Source organism: Papio anubis, chromosome 12 (genome assembly GCF_008728515.1).
Source record: "Papio anubis isolate 15944 chromosome 12, Panubis1.0, whole genome shotgun sequence".
Taxonomy (NCBI): domain Eukaryota; kingdom Metazoa; phylum Chordata; class Mammalia; order Primates; family Cercopithecidae; genus Papio; species Papio anubis.
In genome coordinates this window covers 120,402,739-120,417,550 of record NC_044987.1, presented here as the reverse complement: position 1 = coordinate 120,417,550, position 14,812 = coordinate 120,402,739, and the positions used below count along the sequence as shown (strand labels likewise).

At 53.3% G+C, this 14,812-nt stretch overlaps 1 protein-coding gene across 3 annotated transcripts in view; it reads left to right on the top strand.

The window, feature by feature from the left end:
• Positions 1 to 14,812, top strand: part of LOC103877386 (actin-85C-like) — a 39,874-nt gene that overhangs the window by 12,680 nt on the left and 12,382 nt on the right. For all 3 annotated transcript variants that reach the window (XM_021925426.2, XM_021925427.2, XM_021925428.2), the window contains 3 exons: positions 3,265 to 3,391; positions 8,321 to 8,449; positions 11,806 to 11,916. In XM_021925426.2, coding sequence (XP_021781118.2) covers positions 3,275 to 3,391; positions 8,321 to 8,449; positions 11,806 to 11,916 — 357 coding nt within the window. In that variant the 5' untranslated portion in view covers positions 3,265 to 3,274. The remainder of the gene's footprint in view (positions 1 to 3,264; positions 3,392 to 8,320; positions 8,450 to 11,805; positions 11,917 to 14,812) is intronic.

Genomic DNA, 14,812 nt, shown 5'->3' with positions numbered 1-14,812 from the left:
AACAGCTTGACCAGCCCTGGAATTAATTTATTTCTGTGTCCCAAATGCATAGCACTTGGTAGAAAGAGCAAGGTATTTGGATGTCTGCTCCCACAGTGGCTATTTGCTGATTTACGTGGGGGAAATGCCTTGCATATCAAGACAATCCATCATCATCGTCATCGTCACTGTCATTGTTATTATTATCATTATCAGTGTCATCATCATTGTCATCATTGTCATTATCATCAATGTCATCATTGTCATCATCATTGTCATTGTCATCATTCTCAATGTCATCATTGTCATCATTGTCATAGTCATCATCATAATTGTCATTGTTATTTTCATCATCATTGTCATTGTTGTCATTACTGTTATTGACATCATCATTGTTATTGTCATCATTGTCAATGTCATCATCACCATCATTGTCATAGTCATCATTGTCATTGTTATCATTTTTTCATCATCATCATTGTCATTGCTGTCATTACTGTTATCATCATTGACATCATCATCGTTGTCATCATTGTCAATGTCATCATCATCATTGTCATAGTCATCATCATCATTGTCATCATTGTCATTATGCCATCATCATCATCGCCATTGTTGTCATCATCATTGTCATAGCCATCGTCATCATTGTCATCATCATCACTATCTATCATCAATGTCATTGAGGCCATCACACCTGTCACCGCAGTGAGGGTCAGGCCAGAAAATGCACCCAAGGGTTTCCTGTGCTGTCAAGTGCCCCTCATGTCTCAGGCTCTGTTGCAAATTAGAAAGTAAAAAGTCAAATTATTCTTATTTGCAGACCATATGATCTTATATATAGAAAATCCTAAAGATGCTACCAAAAATCTTTTAGAATTGATGAATGAATTTAGTAAAGATAAAAAATTAACATATAAGATCAGTAGCGTTGCTATACATGAACAATGAAATAGCTAAAAGGGAAATCAAGAAGATAATGCCATTTATAATAGCTACAGAAAATGAAATACCTAGGAATAAATTTAAGAAGTGACTGACAAAAAACTGAAGAGGAGAAAAACAAATGGAATGACATCCCATACTCATGGATCCAAAAATATTGTTAAAATGATCATAGTACCTAAAGTAATCTACAGATTAAACACAACCCCTACCAAAATACCAAGGACATTCTTCACTGAATTACAAAAATGTTTAACTTTGTACAGAACCAGAAAAAACTCTGAATAGCCAAAACAATCCTGAGCAAAAGCACAAAGCTGGCATTATAACACTTCAAAATATACTACAAAACTGTAGTAACCAAAGCCTCTTCCATCCCTGCATGTCGAGGATGAACAGAAATGAATAGGCAGCCGATGCCTGGCCTTCCAGAAGTAACAGGCTGGCTGCAGATACGCAGTCAGCATGCAGACAGACGGGACACCAGCAGATATTCCAGAGAGGAAGGTTATGAAGCCCCCCACATGAGAGACCAGGTGGGTTCAAAAGCCATCCAGCCGTATCAGCTGAGCATGCGGTACTCAGAGGGGGAGTGTGGGCCTGATGTGGAGAAGTGGGACAGGGGCCTGCAGAGATGACAGCAGCTCCATGTGACGAGGGCCTGACGTGGCTGCGGCAAACTGACCGATGCTTCTGGACAGCAATTTGGCAAAATGTTTAAGGAGCCTTTAAAAATTCTTGCTCTTCCAACTAGTCATTCGAAGGAGGTGATGGAAAGGGGCTGATCCAAAATGCAGGAAAAAGAGGGATGATGAAGGAGATTATCCCAGGGTTGCTGATGGTGCCAAAAAAAAAAAATAGGACCTACAGGCTCCACAGAGGATTCATAGCAGGTGTGGCAGATGACATTAGAAGGAAAACATTTCCATCGAATACTCCATAACACGCAAATGGCTATAAGGTTCCACTGAAAAGTCTAACACAAAACCACATATACTGTAATATATGTAAGTGTGTATACCTTAGCAACTTAGTGAGAGGCGCCCTGGTGCCCCACTGAGTTGCGCCTCATACAGCTGTTCACAGAGGCACTAGATGAAGGGAGACCCCTCTGTTTTCTGTGCCGACTATCAGGGTAGATAGCTGATTATTGACAAAGGTTACCCCTGATTAGCAGGATTTGGAGAGGGTTTTTACTTCACGGTTTTCTCTTCACGGTTTTCTCTTATTTTCTACAATGAACCTGTATTCTTTCTTTATTGAAAAAAGATCCAAAAGTCACTTATAAAATGAAGAAAACATTTGTCATGACAAATAGTTAGTGACAATGCAATATTCAAAAAAGAAAATTGACTCATTCATTTTTGAGGGTAGTCGATTTTTTAAAAACCTATACACTGCATAAAAGTAGGTTGAAAACAGGCTGGGCACAGTGACTCACGCCTGTAATCCTGGAACTTTGGGAGGCCGAGGTGGGTGGATCACCTGAGGTCAGGAGTTTGAGACCAGGCTGGTCAACATGGTGAAACCCTGTCTCTACTAAAAATACAAAAAATTGTCCCAGTGTGGTGGCTCACACTTGTAATCCCAGCTACTCAGGAGGCTGAGGCAGGAGAATCCCTTAAACTTGAGAGGCAGAGGTTACAGTGAGCCAAGATCATGCCACTGCACTCCAGCCTGGGTGACAGAGTGAGACTTTGTCTAAGAAAAAGTAGGTTGAAAACAGAAATGCCAAAATATCAGAGGGGTGACCACGGGCGGGGACCTCAGGTGATTCTGATGTTCTGTATCTTTCTGCATGTTTTCTAAACTTGCAAAAACATGGAAAATGTTCTCTGGAAGCAAAGCAGAGGGAGAGAATGGTTTCAACCAGGGCCGGAGGCCAGTGAAGCCTCCCGGATGAGGTGGCGTTGAAGCTGGAAGTCAGGAATCTGGCTGGGACCACAGCTTGCAGACCACCCAGGGCCCAGCTCCTCTTGGGGTCTCCCCTCCCACGAAGGGGAGAAGGGCTGCTTCAGATAAGTGGCTGCGAAACAGGTGTCAGAATTTGCTAGAAACAGGTGGAGGCCAAAGCCTTAGTGCAGGGCCCCCCTAATCCTCCCTTCTCCAGGGCAGCCATGTGCAAATGGTCATCGGAAAGGATCCCCTTCCAGCAAACTGCACACAGCATCCTGGAAGTGGCTCTTGCCTGCCCAGGGCCCAGCTCTGAGTGTAGGGGGCCACCCACACTGCCCTGGGCTCCCAGGCGCTATGAACCCTGATCCTAACGCCCAGCACAGCGCCTGCCCCAGGGACCAGTGCCATGCAGTGGCGTGGGTAACCGTGTGTTCTCTCCCACAGCCTCACCGCCATGGACAGTGTGCCCCTCATCTGTGACTATGGCTCTGGCTTCAGCAAGGTGGGATTCGCAGGAATGGAAAGCCCAATGGGTGTGTTCCCCACTGTCCTCGGGAAACTTCGGCACGATGTGAGTGATGTCAGGGTCTCCTCCCTCTGGGGTGCTGCTCATCCAGAGGTGGCCTGCCGGCCCGGTCAGTCCCATCGCCTCTCCCACAGGGTGACCAAGGCAATCCCCTGAGCAGGGCGTGGTGGGCGCAAACGTGCCTCCACGAATCCAAGTCGGGAGCACCAGGCTTGGTACCACACAGATGGCCGGGCCACCTAGAGTCTCTGCCTCAGCCGGTCTGGGGTTGGGGATGGGGTGGGAAAGGCCTTGCCCCTCTCACGACTCCCAGCATGCGGCCCGCTCTGAGAACCACAGGCTTAGAGGGAGCAGTGATGTGTAAATCAGTAAAGTGGACACGTTGTGAAAAGTCAGTCTTACTGCCCGTCTCCCATCTCTGGCTCTTCCCACCTTCGGAGAGGTATGGACGCAGGGAAGGAGCAATTCGCCTTTAGGATAAATGGGAGTCCATTAGGGTAAGCGGCAGCGGACACTCAGCCTCTGTGACAGGAAGGCAGTAGGAGGGCGGGTGGGGACCGGGGCACAGGCCCTCCAAGAGGTCCGTCTCTGACATGCCAGCAAGTGGACCCCACATTGCCAGATCTTCCTGCGTTTCAAGGGAATTTAGAAACGCAGGCATTTCTATTGTGGTAAAGTATATACAATGTAAAGATGTGTTAACTGCACAGTTCAGTGGCATCAAGAACATTCACCACCATCTATCTCCAGAACGTTCTCATCCTCCCAAACAGAAGCTCTGGCCCCATTAAAAACCAGCTGCTCATCCCCTGCCCCGGACAACACAGTCGCATCGTAAACGAAACTCGGCGAGCGGGCCTGGGCCCGGCCACATTCCCGATAAACGAAACTCGGCGAGCGGGCCTGAGCCTGGCCACATTCCCGGTAGGGAGGGAGATGCCCCTTCTCCCCGAAGAGGAACCGCCTGCTCCGAGAGGTGACTTCACGAATCCACGTGGTGACAAAGTGGTGGTGACAAGACCCCCAGTGCACCTGCGTTCCCAGCCCATGCTCTGGATCGTGGAGCTCATCCTCTGGAAGTTCCAGTCATCTGTGGCAGGGAGCAGCGTCGTGACACGGAAGATCTCAGGTGTCACAGGACCTCATGGCGATCACTCTTGTGTTTTGCAGTGCTTGGAGCAAATTATTGGCAATGTTTTTAATTATCCAAGATACACTGGCTCCCAGAGCTGTGACAGAGGAGAAAATCCCGTCTCCCTCTCTAAGAGGATGAAATGCACATGGCTCCTGGGAACCAGTGGATTTCCTCCTCGCTGTCCAAGTGGCAGGCATCATAGCAGGGACCGCCCTGGCAAATCGCAGGCGCCTGCACTCGAGCTAGACAACCAGCTTACCGCTTGGAGATTGTGGTGCTCAGTGGTTAAGAGCTGGGGCTGCAGGGCTGGGGAGACTGAGGCTCCAATCTCAGTCCTGTCCTCAGCACATGCATGACTCAGGGCAAGGGTGCTGCTGTGGCAGAGGCATCTCCTTTACATAATATGATTGTCCTCATAGATGTAGCTCATAGATTCAGCCTGAAGGTTAAGTGAGATGAGTGAATGCATGTTTGGTGCAGTTTCTGGCCCATGGGGAAGATTTAGCAATGACAACGATGGCAGTGATGATAATAATGACTAGCATGTTCGTGTATTTGCTTAGAACAACAGAAATGTAGCCAGGCACAGTGGGTCACGCCTGTAATCCCAGCACTTTGGGAGGCTGAGGTGGGTGGATCACCTGAGGTCAGGAGTTTGAGACCAGCCTGGCCAACATGGCAAAACCCTGTCTCTACTAAAAATATAAAAATTAGCTGGGCGTGGTGGTGTGCACCTGTAATTCCAGCTACTCTGGAGGCTGAGGCAGGAGAATCGCTTGAACCCGGGAGGCAGAGGCTGCAGTGAGCTGAGATCACACCACTGCACTCCAGCCTGGGTGGCAGAGTGAGAATTCATCTAAAAAAAAAAAAAAGAAAGAAAAACAGAAATGTATTTTCTTATAGTTCTGGGACCTGGAGTCTGAAAGCAAGGTGTCAGTAGGGCTGGCTTCCTCCCAAGGCTGTAGTGGGGGGATCTTTCCTGCCTCTTCCAGCTCCTGGGGGCTCCAGGCATCCCTTGGCTGCCTCTGTCTTCACATGGCCTCCTTCTCTTTTTCCTTTTCTGTCTCAAATCTCCTCCTGCCTCTCTCTTGGAAGGACACTTGTCGTTGGATTTGGGGCCCATCCAGGTAATCCAAGGTGATGCTCATCTTGAGATTCTTAACTATCACTTCTGCAAAGACACTTTATCCAGATAAGGTCACCTGAGACTCCAGGTGGACATAATGGTGGCGGGGGCGGGGGGGCATCATTCAACCCACTGCAGTTACAATGTGGAATTTCATCTCAGCTCTCAGCCCCTGCTCCAGGGAAGGGGCCTTATCCTTGGAGTATGATTGACTTAGAGGGGGTGCATTAGGGAGCGTCTGCTGAGAGCGAGGCTCTCCCCTCTGAATCCACCCCAGCTAGGCTGTAGGCACAGTCATTGTCTCCCATCACCCCCAGATGAGACTGTCCTAGTTGCAGGAAAACAGGCTCAGGGATCCCACTGATTCTATGTTGTGGTGAGTTATATAATTATTTCATTATATGTTACAATGTAATAATAGTAGAAATAAAGCACACAATAAATGTAATACACTTGAATCATCCCAAAACCATCCCCTGCCCTGCTCAGTGCAAAAATTGTCTTCCATGAAACTGGTCCCTGGTGCCAAAAAGGTTGGGGAACGCTGACCTAGATGGCGAAACACAAGATCACAGCAAGAGGAAAATTCTTCGCCAAAACAGAATGAGTGACCAAGATGAATTATGGAGCAGCAGACTCTTCTGCGGAACCACAGCAGATTGGCTCTTGATCTGGATTTATTTTCACGGGCATATGGGAGTAAGTTTCTATCTCTGAGAGAGGTCACCTTTTGTCCTAGATGTAAGCTCCATGGCCCTTCCCACAAGCTCGACGCAGTGCCCTTAACTCCCAAGTCAAGAAGTCACAGCCACGGAGACCCAGGGTGTCCCTCGGGGCTCCCCCAACCCCACGCCCCTTCCAGGGCTTGAGTCTGGCAGCCAAGACGGCAGTGAGACCCCTCCTAGGAGGACTTGTGAGAACAGAGAGGCAGGATGAAGGCGTTGCCCAAAGTCATTGGGTCCCTTCTGAGTAGAGCAGCCGCTCTGACCACAGGCCTCCTGACGAAAGGACACCAGGCCCAGCACTGTCCATCTTTTTTATTTCAAACAGCAACTTCGAACCGGAAAAAACATTGTTCCTTCTGCACACCCATGACTTTGTCCACCACCCACCCACCGCACTTAGACGTGGTGGCTGAGAAACGTTCGAGGAGATGGCCGCAGTGACAGTCCCTCCTACCATGAAGCCAGCTTATGAAACGCATTCCTGCTGGTGGGCTTAATCGACTTGATCCTCCAGCAGCGCCATGGCGAGGTGTGAGGAAGAGAGGTCATTGTTCCCATTGGACAGAGAAGAAGTTGGAGGCTCAGAGAAGGAGATAGAGGCTCAGAGAAGGAGATGGAAGCTCAGAGAAGGAGATGGAGGCTCTGAGAAGGAGATGGAGGCTTAGAGAAGGAGATAGAGGCTCAGAGAAGGAGATGGAGGCTCCGAGAAGGAGATGGAGGCTCAGAGAAGGGACACAACTTTCCCCAGGTCTCATAGCTGGTGATTCTCATCCCAAGTCCAAACCTCTTCTGCGGAAGAGACAAACTCCTAAGATAGAAAAGCTCTGTGCAGGTGAGCTGTGGCAGCCTGGAGAGGGGGCCTCACTCTGAAATCACTGCTCCATTGCATCTCTGCACCATTGCACTCTTGCACCCGGCATCATGGCACCACTGACCCACTGCACCATGGCATGGTTCCACCGCATGCACCATTGCACCGTGGCACCATGAGGTCATTGCAGCATGGCACCATTATGTCACTGTGGCACAGCACCATTGCACTAAGGCCATCCTTCCTACTTGCTGCTCCCAGCCAACAACGGAGGATGGCAGTGACACCAAGGCAAGTCAAGCCCATTTCTGGGAAACCCAGCACTCCTGTGATAAATGAGCCTGGCTCAAGGACTCTCCAACAACCTTGCAAAGCCTTCCCTTAGACACCGTGGTGGCTAAGGTCACCGACCCAATCTGCTTCCCTGTTTCCTGCACCCAGGCTCAGACTTGGACAGCAGCCTGTTGTCTTGTCGATCTTCATCCTGCTCTCACCCCACTGTCCCCCTTGTGTGCGCATTCCCTAATCACATCCTTGCACCTTTCATTCCATCCTGGTGTCTGTTTCTCAGTGGACCCAGACGAACACATGGGCCATCAGGTAAAATCACCTCTGAATGATGGAATGGATAGCTTAATCTGCCATGAAAGTAGCCAGGTTTATCTTCCTAAAAAATAACAGCAGTTGAATTACATCACAGACCCTTTCCCGGTCAACCTTCCAAAGCAAATATGGAAGCAGTGACGATCCCTCCTACCACGATGTCAGCTTATGAAATGCATTCCTGCCAGTGGGCTTCATCGACTTGACCCTCCAGCAGTACCGTGGCATTCCTGGTGCATCTCCCCACACCTCTCCTTCCTCAGCAGCCTCTCTCCTTGCTGTCCCCAGTTTCCTCATCTACAAATTGGACAGGATGAAGTTCCTAGGAACGACTCCCCGGGTGCACTCTTACCTTGCAGGTACTTTGCTAAAACCTCTTAGCGGCCATTTCTGAAACAGCTGACAGGGCTTGGGGAGGTCGTGGATGCCGGTGCTATGACTTGGAGTCTCCCACGAAGGCCACTGTGGCCTCCCAGCCACGGCTCACTGGGTCTCCACAAACGAAAGCCAGCTGCAGGGGAGTCCAACCCCAGTCACCCCTAGAAGCTGACCTGTCCTTGCCTATGTCTTTCAGAACGTATTGGTGGGGATGGAAGAGGAAGACTGGTTCATTGGAGAGGAGGTTCAGAAAAATCGAGGGAAACTCATCCTGCAATATCCCATTTCTCGAGCAACGATGACCAACTGGGACAACATGGAGAAGGTGGGCACAGCTTCTGCCAGGCAGGACGTGTTCATAGGCCTCCCTTCCATGTCCAGCTATGAGACGGGGGTGCAGGCCTTCCTGACCCAGACTCTGCTCTGAGGGCTGAGGGGGATGATGGATAAAAAGTCCTCAGTCCTGGCTGGGCGCGATGGCTCGTGGCTGTAATCCCAGCACTTTAGGAGGCCGAGGCAGGTGGACCGCTTGAGTGCAGGAGTTTGAGTCCAACCTGGGAAACAGAGCGAGAACTCATGTCTGCAAAAAATTAAAAAAATAATCTGGCTGTGGTGGTGTGCCGCTGTGATCCCAGCTACTGGGGAGGCTGAGGTGGGAGGATTGCTCGAGCCTGGGAGGTGGAGGCTGCAGTGAGCTGTGACTGCACCCCTGTGCTCCAGCCTGGGCGATGGAAGAAGACCCTGTCTCAAAGCAGACAGACAAAAAGCAAAAGAGTCTTCAGTCCCAACAGGAAAGAGTGGTAAGTATGGTGAACTTGCAGCTCCCTCACTTAGTAACAGGTTCTGGCTAGGGCCTCCATGTGCATTTGGACAGGCCGTGCCCTGCCGTAGAGGATGTACCTGTTAGTTACTGTGTCCCTGTTCCAGCCACAGACAAGGCAGCTTCAACAGCAGGAATTCATTGCCCCACCATCCTGGAGGCTGGAAGTCTAAGGTCAAGGCGTGGGCCAAGCTGGTTCCTTGCAGGGCCGTGCATGTCCTGGCCTCCCCGCTGGTGACTGTCAGTCTTTGGCACCCCTTGGCTCACAGATGTGTCACCCCGATGTCTGCCTTCAGGTTCACGTGGCGTTCTCCGTGTCTGTGTCCACATTTCCTCCTTCCTCCACCCTCCTCTTAACTGATGGCATCTGCAACAACCCTGTTTCCAAATAAGGTCCCATTCAGACGTACGGGGGCTAAGACTTCAAACGATGAGTTTTGGTGCGACACAGTTCAACTCATCACAATGTTCTAATGCTGCCTTCACACATTTAGCCCCAAATGTGGAGTCTCAAAATGCCAGTGGTCATTTCTCTCAGTTTTGTGGGTCAGGAATCTGGGAGTGACTCCTCAGGCTGGTTCGGGCTCGGGGTCTCCAGTGGCTGCCACAGCTCAGGGGCTGTGTCGGCTGCAGGCTTGACTGGGGCTGGAGGAGCCCCTTCCAAGGCGGCAGTATCAGGTGGCCGCGGGGTGCTTCCTCTGCACGGGGGTCACCCTCCAGGGCTGCTCGATGGCCTGCCAGCCTGGCGGTTGGTTTCCCCCATGGGAAACTATGGAAAAGGCCAAGGTGGAGGCACCAGGTCACTGTTACTTCTGCCACATTCTGTTGGTCACAGAAGCCAGTCCTGATTCCATGTGGGAAAGGTGTGCACAGGGCATGACTTCCAGGGGCTGAGGGCCTTGGGGCCATCTTGGCGGGGGCAGTGGGAGCACTGTTCACAAGTGTTTTCTCCTGCACAGCTGTGGCTGTGGCCCAGTGTGACAGGGAATGCAGAAACACGGGCCGTGTAGACAGGTCTTAGAGAGCACAGCTTCAGCTATGGGCCCCAGTGGCCCCCCACCCTCTGCTGCCTTGGGTGGGGCTCACCTGCCTGAGGGAGCCCAAGGCACTGACTTCTGTGTGGCTTCAGGGGTCCTGGCTCCTGGCTTCACCATCTTCCCTGAATTGCCAGTGTCATGCAGTGACCCTCTGCTGTGCCCACGCCTCCCACCTCCTCCCTCTCATCACCTCGCCCCATCTTCAGGAGACTCTTCCAAGCTCATGTCTGGCTGTGTCCCTTTCCTGCCTCAGGCCGGTCATCTGCGGATGGGCCACACCTGCCGCTGACACCTGGCTCTTGCTCTTTCATAGGGATCGTAGCCTCATGCTTCCGGGTTCTGTGCCTGCCTGCAGGAGGCTGCCCCTCCACACTGTCCTCCCCCAGGGGCACGTCCCCGTACGGGGACAGGCAGCAGACTCACACCTGGTAACCAACCATGGTGTACTGAGCCCCTACTGTACCGGATATGAGGGGCTGGACCTACTGTACCGGATGTGAGGGGCTGGACCTACTGTACTGGATGTGAGGGGCTGAGCCTACTGTACCGGATGTGAGGGGCTGAACTGTGTCCCCAACGTTTACATGTGAAACGCTAGCCTCCAGTGCCTCGGAGTGTGACCGTGCTTGGAGATAGCAGCTTTAAAGCGGCAACTAGGTTAAGAAGAGATCATTAGGGTGGGCTCTAATCCAATGTAATTGAGGCCTCATCAGAAGAGGAGGTTAGATGCAGACACACAGCGGGGGACCCTGTGAGGACGCCGCCAGGAGAAGACAGTGCCTGCTGCAAGCCAAGGAGCGAGGCCTGGGGAGGAACCAGCCCTGCAGCGCCTTCATCTGGGACTCCAGCCTCCAGAATGGGAGACAGTGAGTGTCTGCAGTGCGAGGCACCCCGTCTCTGGAGCTTTGTGATGGCAACTGTGGGACATGAATGCTCCAGGCTTCTCGGCGAGGTCACGATTTCACTGTTACACTCGTCTGTGAGGCAGGGAACATTTCCTGTTTGGAGCATGAGGAATGAGGTTCACAGAGTCAGGTCACTTGTCCAGGGCTGGCCTGGTGCGTGGTGGAGCTTCCGTGCGTGCTGGGCTCACACCTGCACTCTCTCCCCGTGCGGCATCCACCCATCTGAGTCCCAGTCTGTGTCACACCCTTGAAGTCCTGGTGGTGGTATCTGTCCTCATCAGACCACATGATGCTCTAGCCAATCTCCGGGCCTCACTGGTCTCAGCCCCACGTCCTAGCCCCAGGCCCGGTGACTGAGCGGAGGTTCTGCGTCTTGCTGAAGCTGTCTCCCTGCTGCTCCCTCAGATCAGGTTGACCTCGCTGTCACTCAGCTGTCACGAGTGCTATTTAAAATGCTGCTTTGACGGCCGGGCGCAGTGGCTCACACCTGTAATCCCAGCACTTTGGGAGGCCGAGGTGGGTGGATCACCTGAGGTCAGGAGCTCAAGACCAGCCTGGCCAACATGGCAAAACTCTGTCTCTACCGTAAACACAACAATTAGCCGGGCGTGGTGGCGGGCGCCTGTAGTCCCAGCTACTCGGGAGGCTGAGGCAGGAGAATCACTGCAACCTGGGAGGTGGAGGTTGCAGTGAGCCGAGATTGCACCACTGCACTCCAGCCTGGACGACAGAGCAAGACACTGTCTCAAAAAATAGAAATAATGAAATAAAAATAAAACACTGCTTTGTCAAACAAATAACATAACATAAAATAACAAAACATGAAGCCCTGCCCGGTCCTGCAGCCGTGCCCTGCCCCGTTTGCAGAAGCCTGGCCTTGGCCCCAGGAAGCCGCTGACTGCATCCTGTCTCCTCCTAGATTTGGCATCACTCCTTCTACCAGGTGCTCCACGTCGCCCCAGAGCAGCACCCCGTGTTGGTGACAGAGCCACCTTTGAACCCAACACCCAGCAAACAGAAAGTCACACAGGTACCGGAGTCAGTGGCGGTGGGGGCCTCAGCGGGGTCGGTGGCGGTGAGGGCCTGGGCGGGGCCGGTGGCGGTGGGGGCCTCAGGGCGGGGTCAGCGTTTGGTCTCCCCCGAGCTGGGGGCAACCTCAGCCTCACCTGCCCCTTGCTTGGCAAGAGGGGGACACTGGGCAGGAGACGCCCCCTCAACACTCATGCCAAGCACGCTGGCCTTCGCCGGGGCGCTGGCTAGGGGCCAGGCACTGCATACACGTGACTTCATGCAGGCCTTCCAACCAGCCATGGGGCAGTTGACCATCCTCCCCTTTGTACATACGAAGAGCCTGCGGCAGCAGGGAGCTTAAGCAATTTGGCTAAGGTCATGCGGAGTGTCGCTGGTGGGCTTACTAGACCCCGGGGGTCTTGCCCTGCAACTCCACTCTCAGCCACAATTCAATTGTCCTATGTGCAGGTCTGACTCCGGCCTCTGATTCTGGTTTAAAACCTCCCAGGTCTCTTCTCTGAGCTTCCTCTTGGGCCTGCCCACCAGAGAGGAGGCGCTGGTGTGTGCTGACAGGGTGGCCCTGATGGGACTGGGCTGTGGGGCCCGGCAGGGGCCTGGGCTAGAGAAGAGAGGAAGGTGTGGCACTCTCCTTAAGGCTGGGGTGGGGGCTGCAGGGCCGCCACTGGCCACCATGCTCCCATCACGTCATTAGCTGCTCCTAATGAGGACATCGGTGAGCTCATTAAGCGAGCAGTATGGTTCCACCACCTGGCCCAGAGTCCCTGGAGCCCAGCGGTTTCTCCCGAGGTGAGCCGTGACCCACGGACAGGGCCGGGGCTCGCGGCACCACCTGCTCGCTGCAGAGGCGCACATGGCGGCCCAGAAACGGCAGCTCCATCTGTCACGGTGCAGGCATGAGCTGCTGCCTCATTTAAGCCAAAGCCCTGAGCAGACCCTTGAGTCCTCCTTAGCTTGTGGACAGGTGGATCACAGGAGTGGGCCACAGCTGGGCTGCATGGACGGGGTGCAGCAGGCTCCCGCTTTCAGACTGTCGAGTGCCCATGAAGCGGTGGGGAGCTGGAGGAGCGGGGACAGCCCCCTCCGCCGGGGGCATCTCGCTTCCTGGCGGGGGCGGCAGAATTCTCCGGAGACACAGAACAGTGGGATGAGCGTAGGCATGGAGAGGGGTTCAGGATGAGGGCCTGGTTCACACAGTGACAGAGGCCGGCGAGTTCCAGGCTCTGCCGTTGGGAAGCTGGAGCCCCAGGAGGGCCCATGCTGTGGCTCCAGTCCGGAGGCTGGCGGGCTCTAGTCCCAGGAAGAGCCAACGTTCACTCCCAGTCTGAAGGCAGGAAAGGGTTGGCGTGTGGGTGCAGGCAGTCAGGCCAGAGGGGCTACCTCTTACTCCGTCCTTTTGAGCGAATCAAGTCTGCAACTGATTGGATGAGACCCACCCACACCCAGGGAGGGCCGTCTGCTTTACGCAGCCCCTGATCCACGTGTTGGTCTCACTCAGAGACACCCCACAGACACACACTGAAGAACACTTGGCCAAAGCCCAGGTGCCCTGCGGCCCAGTTCAGTTGGCCCGTGAGATGAGCCAGGGCTCCAGCTGTGGGTTTGGACTCCAGCCTGCCTCCGCGGCTTCCTACCCGCTGGGTGCACTGCGTGCCTTTCTGCCCTGGTCCTCTCCAAATTCACCCTCTAACTGTATCAGGGACCCAGCAGGAAGTCAAAGGTACACTCACATGGGGCATATTTAGTGGGAGTGGCATAAAGGGATTATACACAAAGGTGAGCGTGAGTGTTAGAACAAAGTCCCATGAGGGGCTGCAGTATCCGGGGGTGTCCCAGGGCAGCTGCTACCACACCTTTGCCTGAAAGAGCAGTGGATGGTTATCAGTTCCCAGGGAGGGCTGTCGCCCAGGCACTGTGGCCTTCAGAGGAGGGACCCAGCAGGGAGGGAGCTGGGACGTCAGCAAGCCCTTCTCCTCCCCTCCCTGGGTCTCCTTCTGGAGCCCTATGGGCAGAACCTGATGGGCGACCCCAGAAAGAGGAGCCCAGGACAGACAAGGAAGGCGGGGGCTTCTGCAGGCCACAGGCAACCGCCAGCCCACCTGTGTGGGGTTTCTCCTCACTGTTGGCAAAGGGAATACTTCCACATCTGTGGGCTCTACTTTGACCTCTCCATCCCGCACCCAGCCCCAGCAGACCTCAAAAAATCCCCACAAAGACAAAAGTTGGCCTTGGCTCCCACTGGCCTGCTGTGGGGCCATAAGGTTACAGAGCTTGCATGGTCTTCAGGGTCCTTCCCTGTAGTCCACTTCCCATTTTGCAGATGAGAAAACTGAGGCCTGGGACCAGCAAGTGATGGCATTTGCGAAATGCCCAGTATACACTAAGCACTATGGCACGGGCGTTACGGGTGTTAACTCATGTTGTCCTCAGCACCATCCCCAGGGAGGTACCACTATTATCCTTCTGATGAAGAAACTGAGGCACAACGAGAAGCAGTCATCTCCCAAGGTCACACATGCTGGAAGAGCCGGGCCTAGAACCCAGGGTTCCTGATGCCAGACCAGGCCCTTCCCTGAACTCTGGGCTGCTCTCAGTGTCCACACCCCAGCACTTCACACCCTGGGGCCACTGTGCACCTGTCCTAATCCACCCTGAGCCAGATACCAGGCATCAACGGACAGCCCCTATGCCCAGGAGCCCATCCGTAGGGAGTCCACCATCTAATCCAAGTCTCCCCACAGTCCTAAGAGATGTCTGGGATGGATGTGAGCCCATTTTACAGACTGGGAAACTGAGTGTCCCGGAGCTCATTGGAGCAAAGCTGGGATAAGGAGGAACGTGTTTCTGTGCCCGTGGTCTGGCTCTCTCTTGGGTGGTGTGGGGAACCAAGTGCCTCT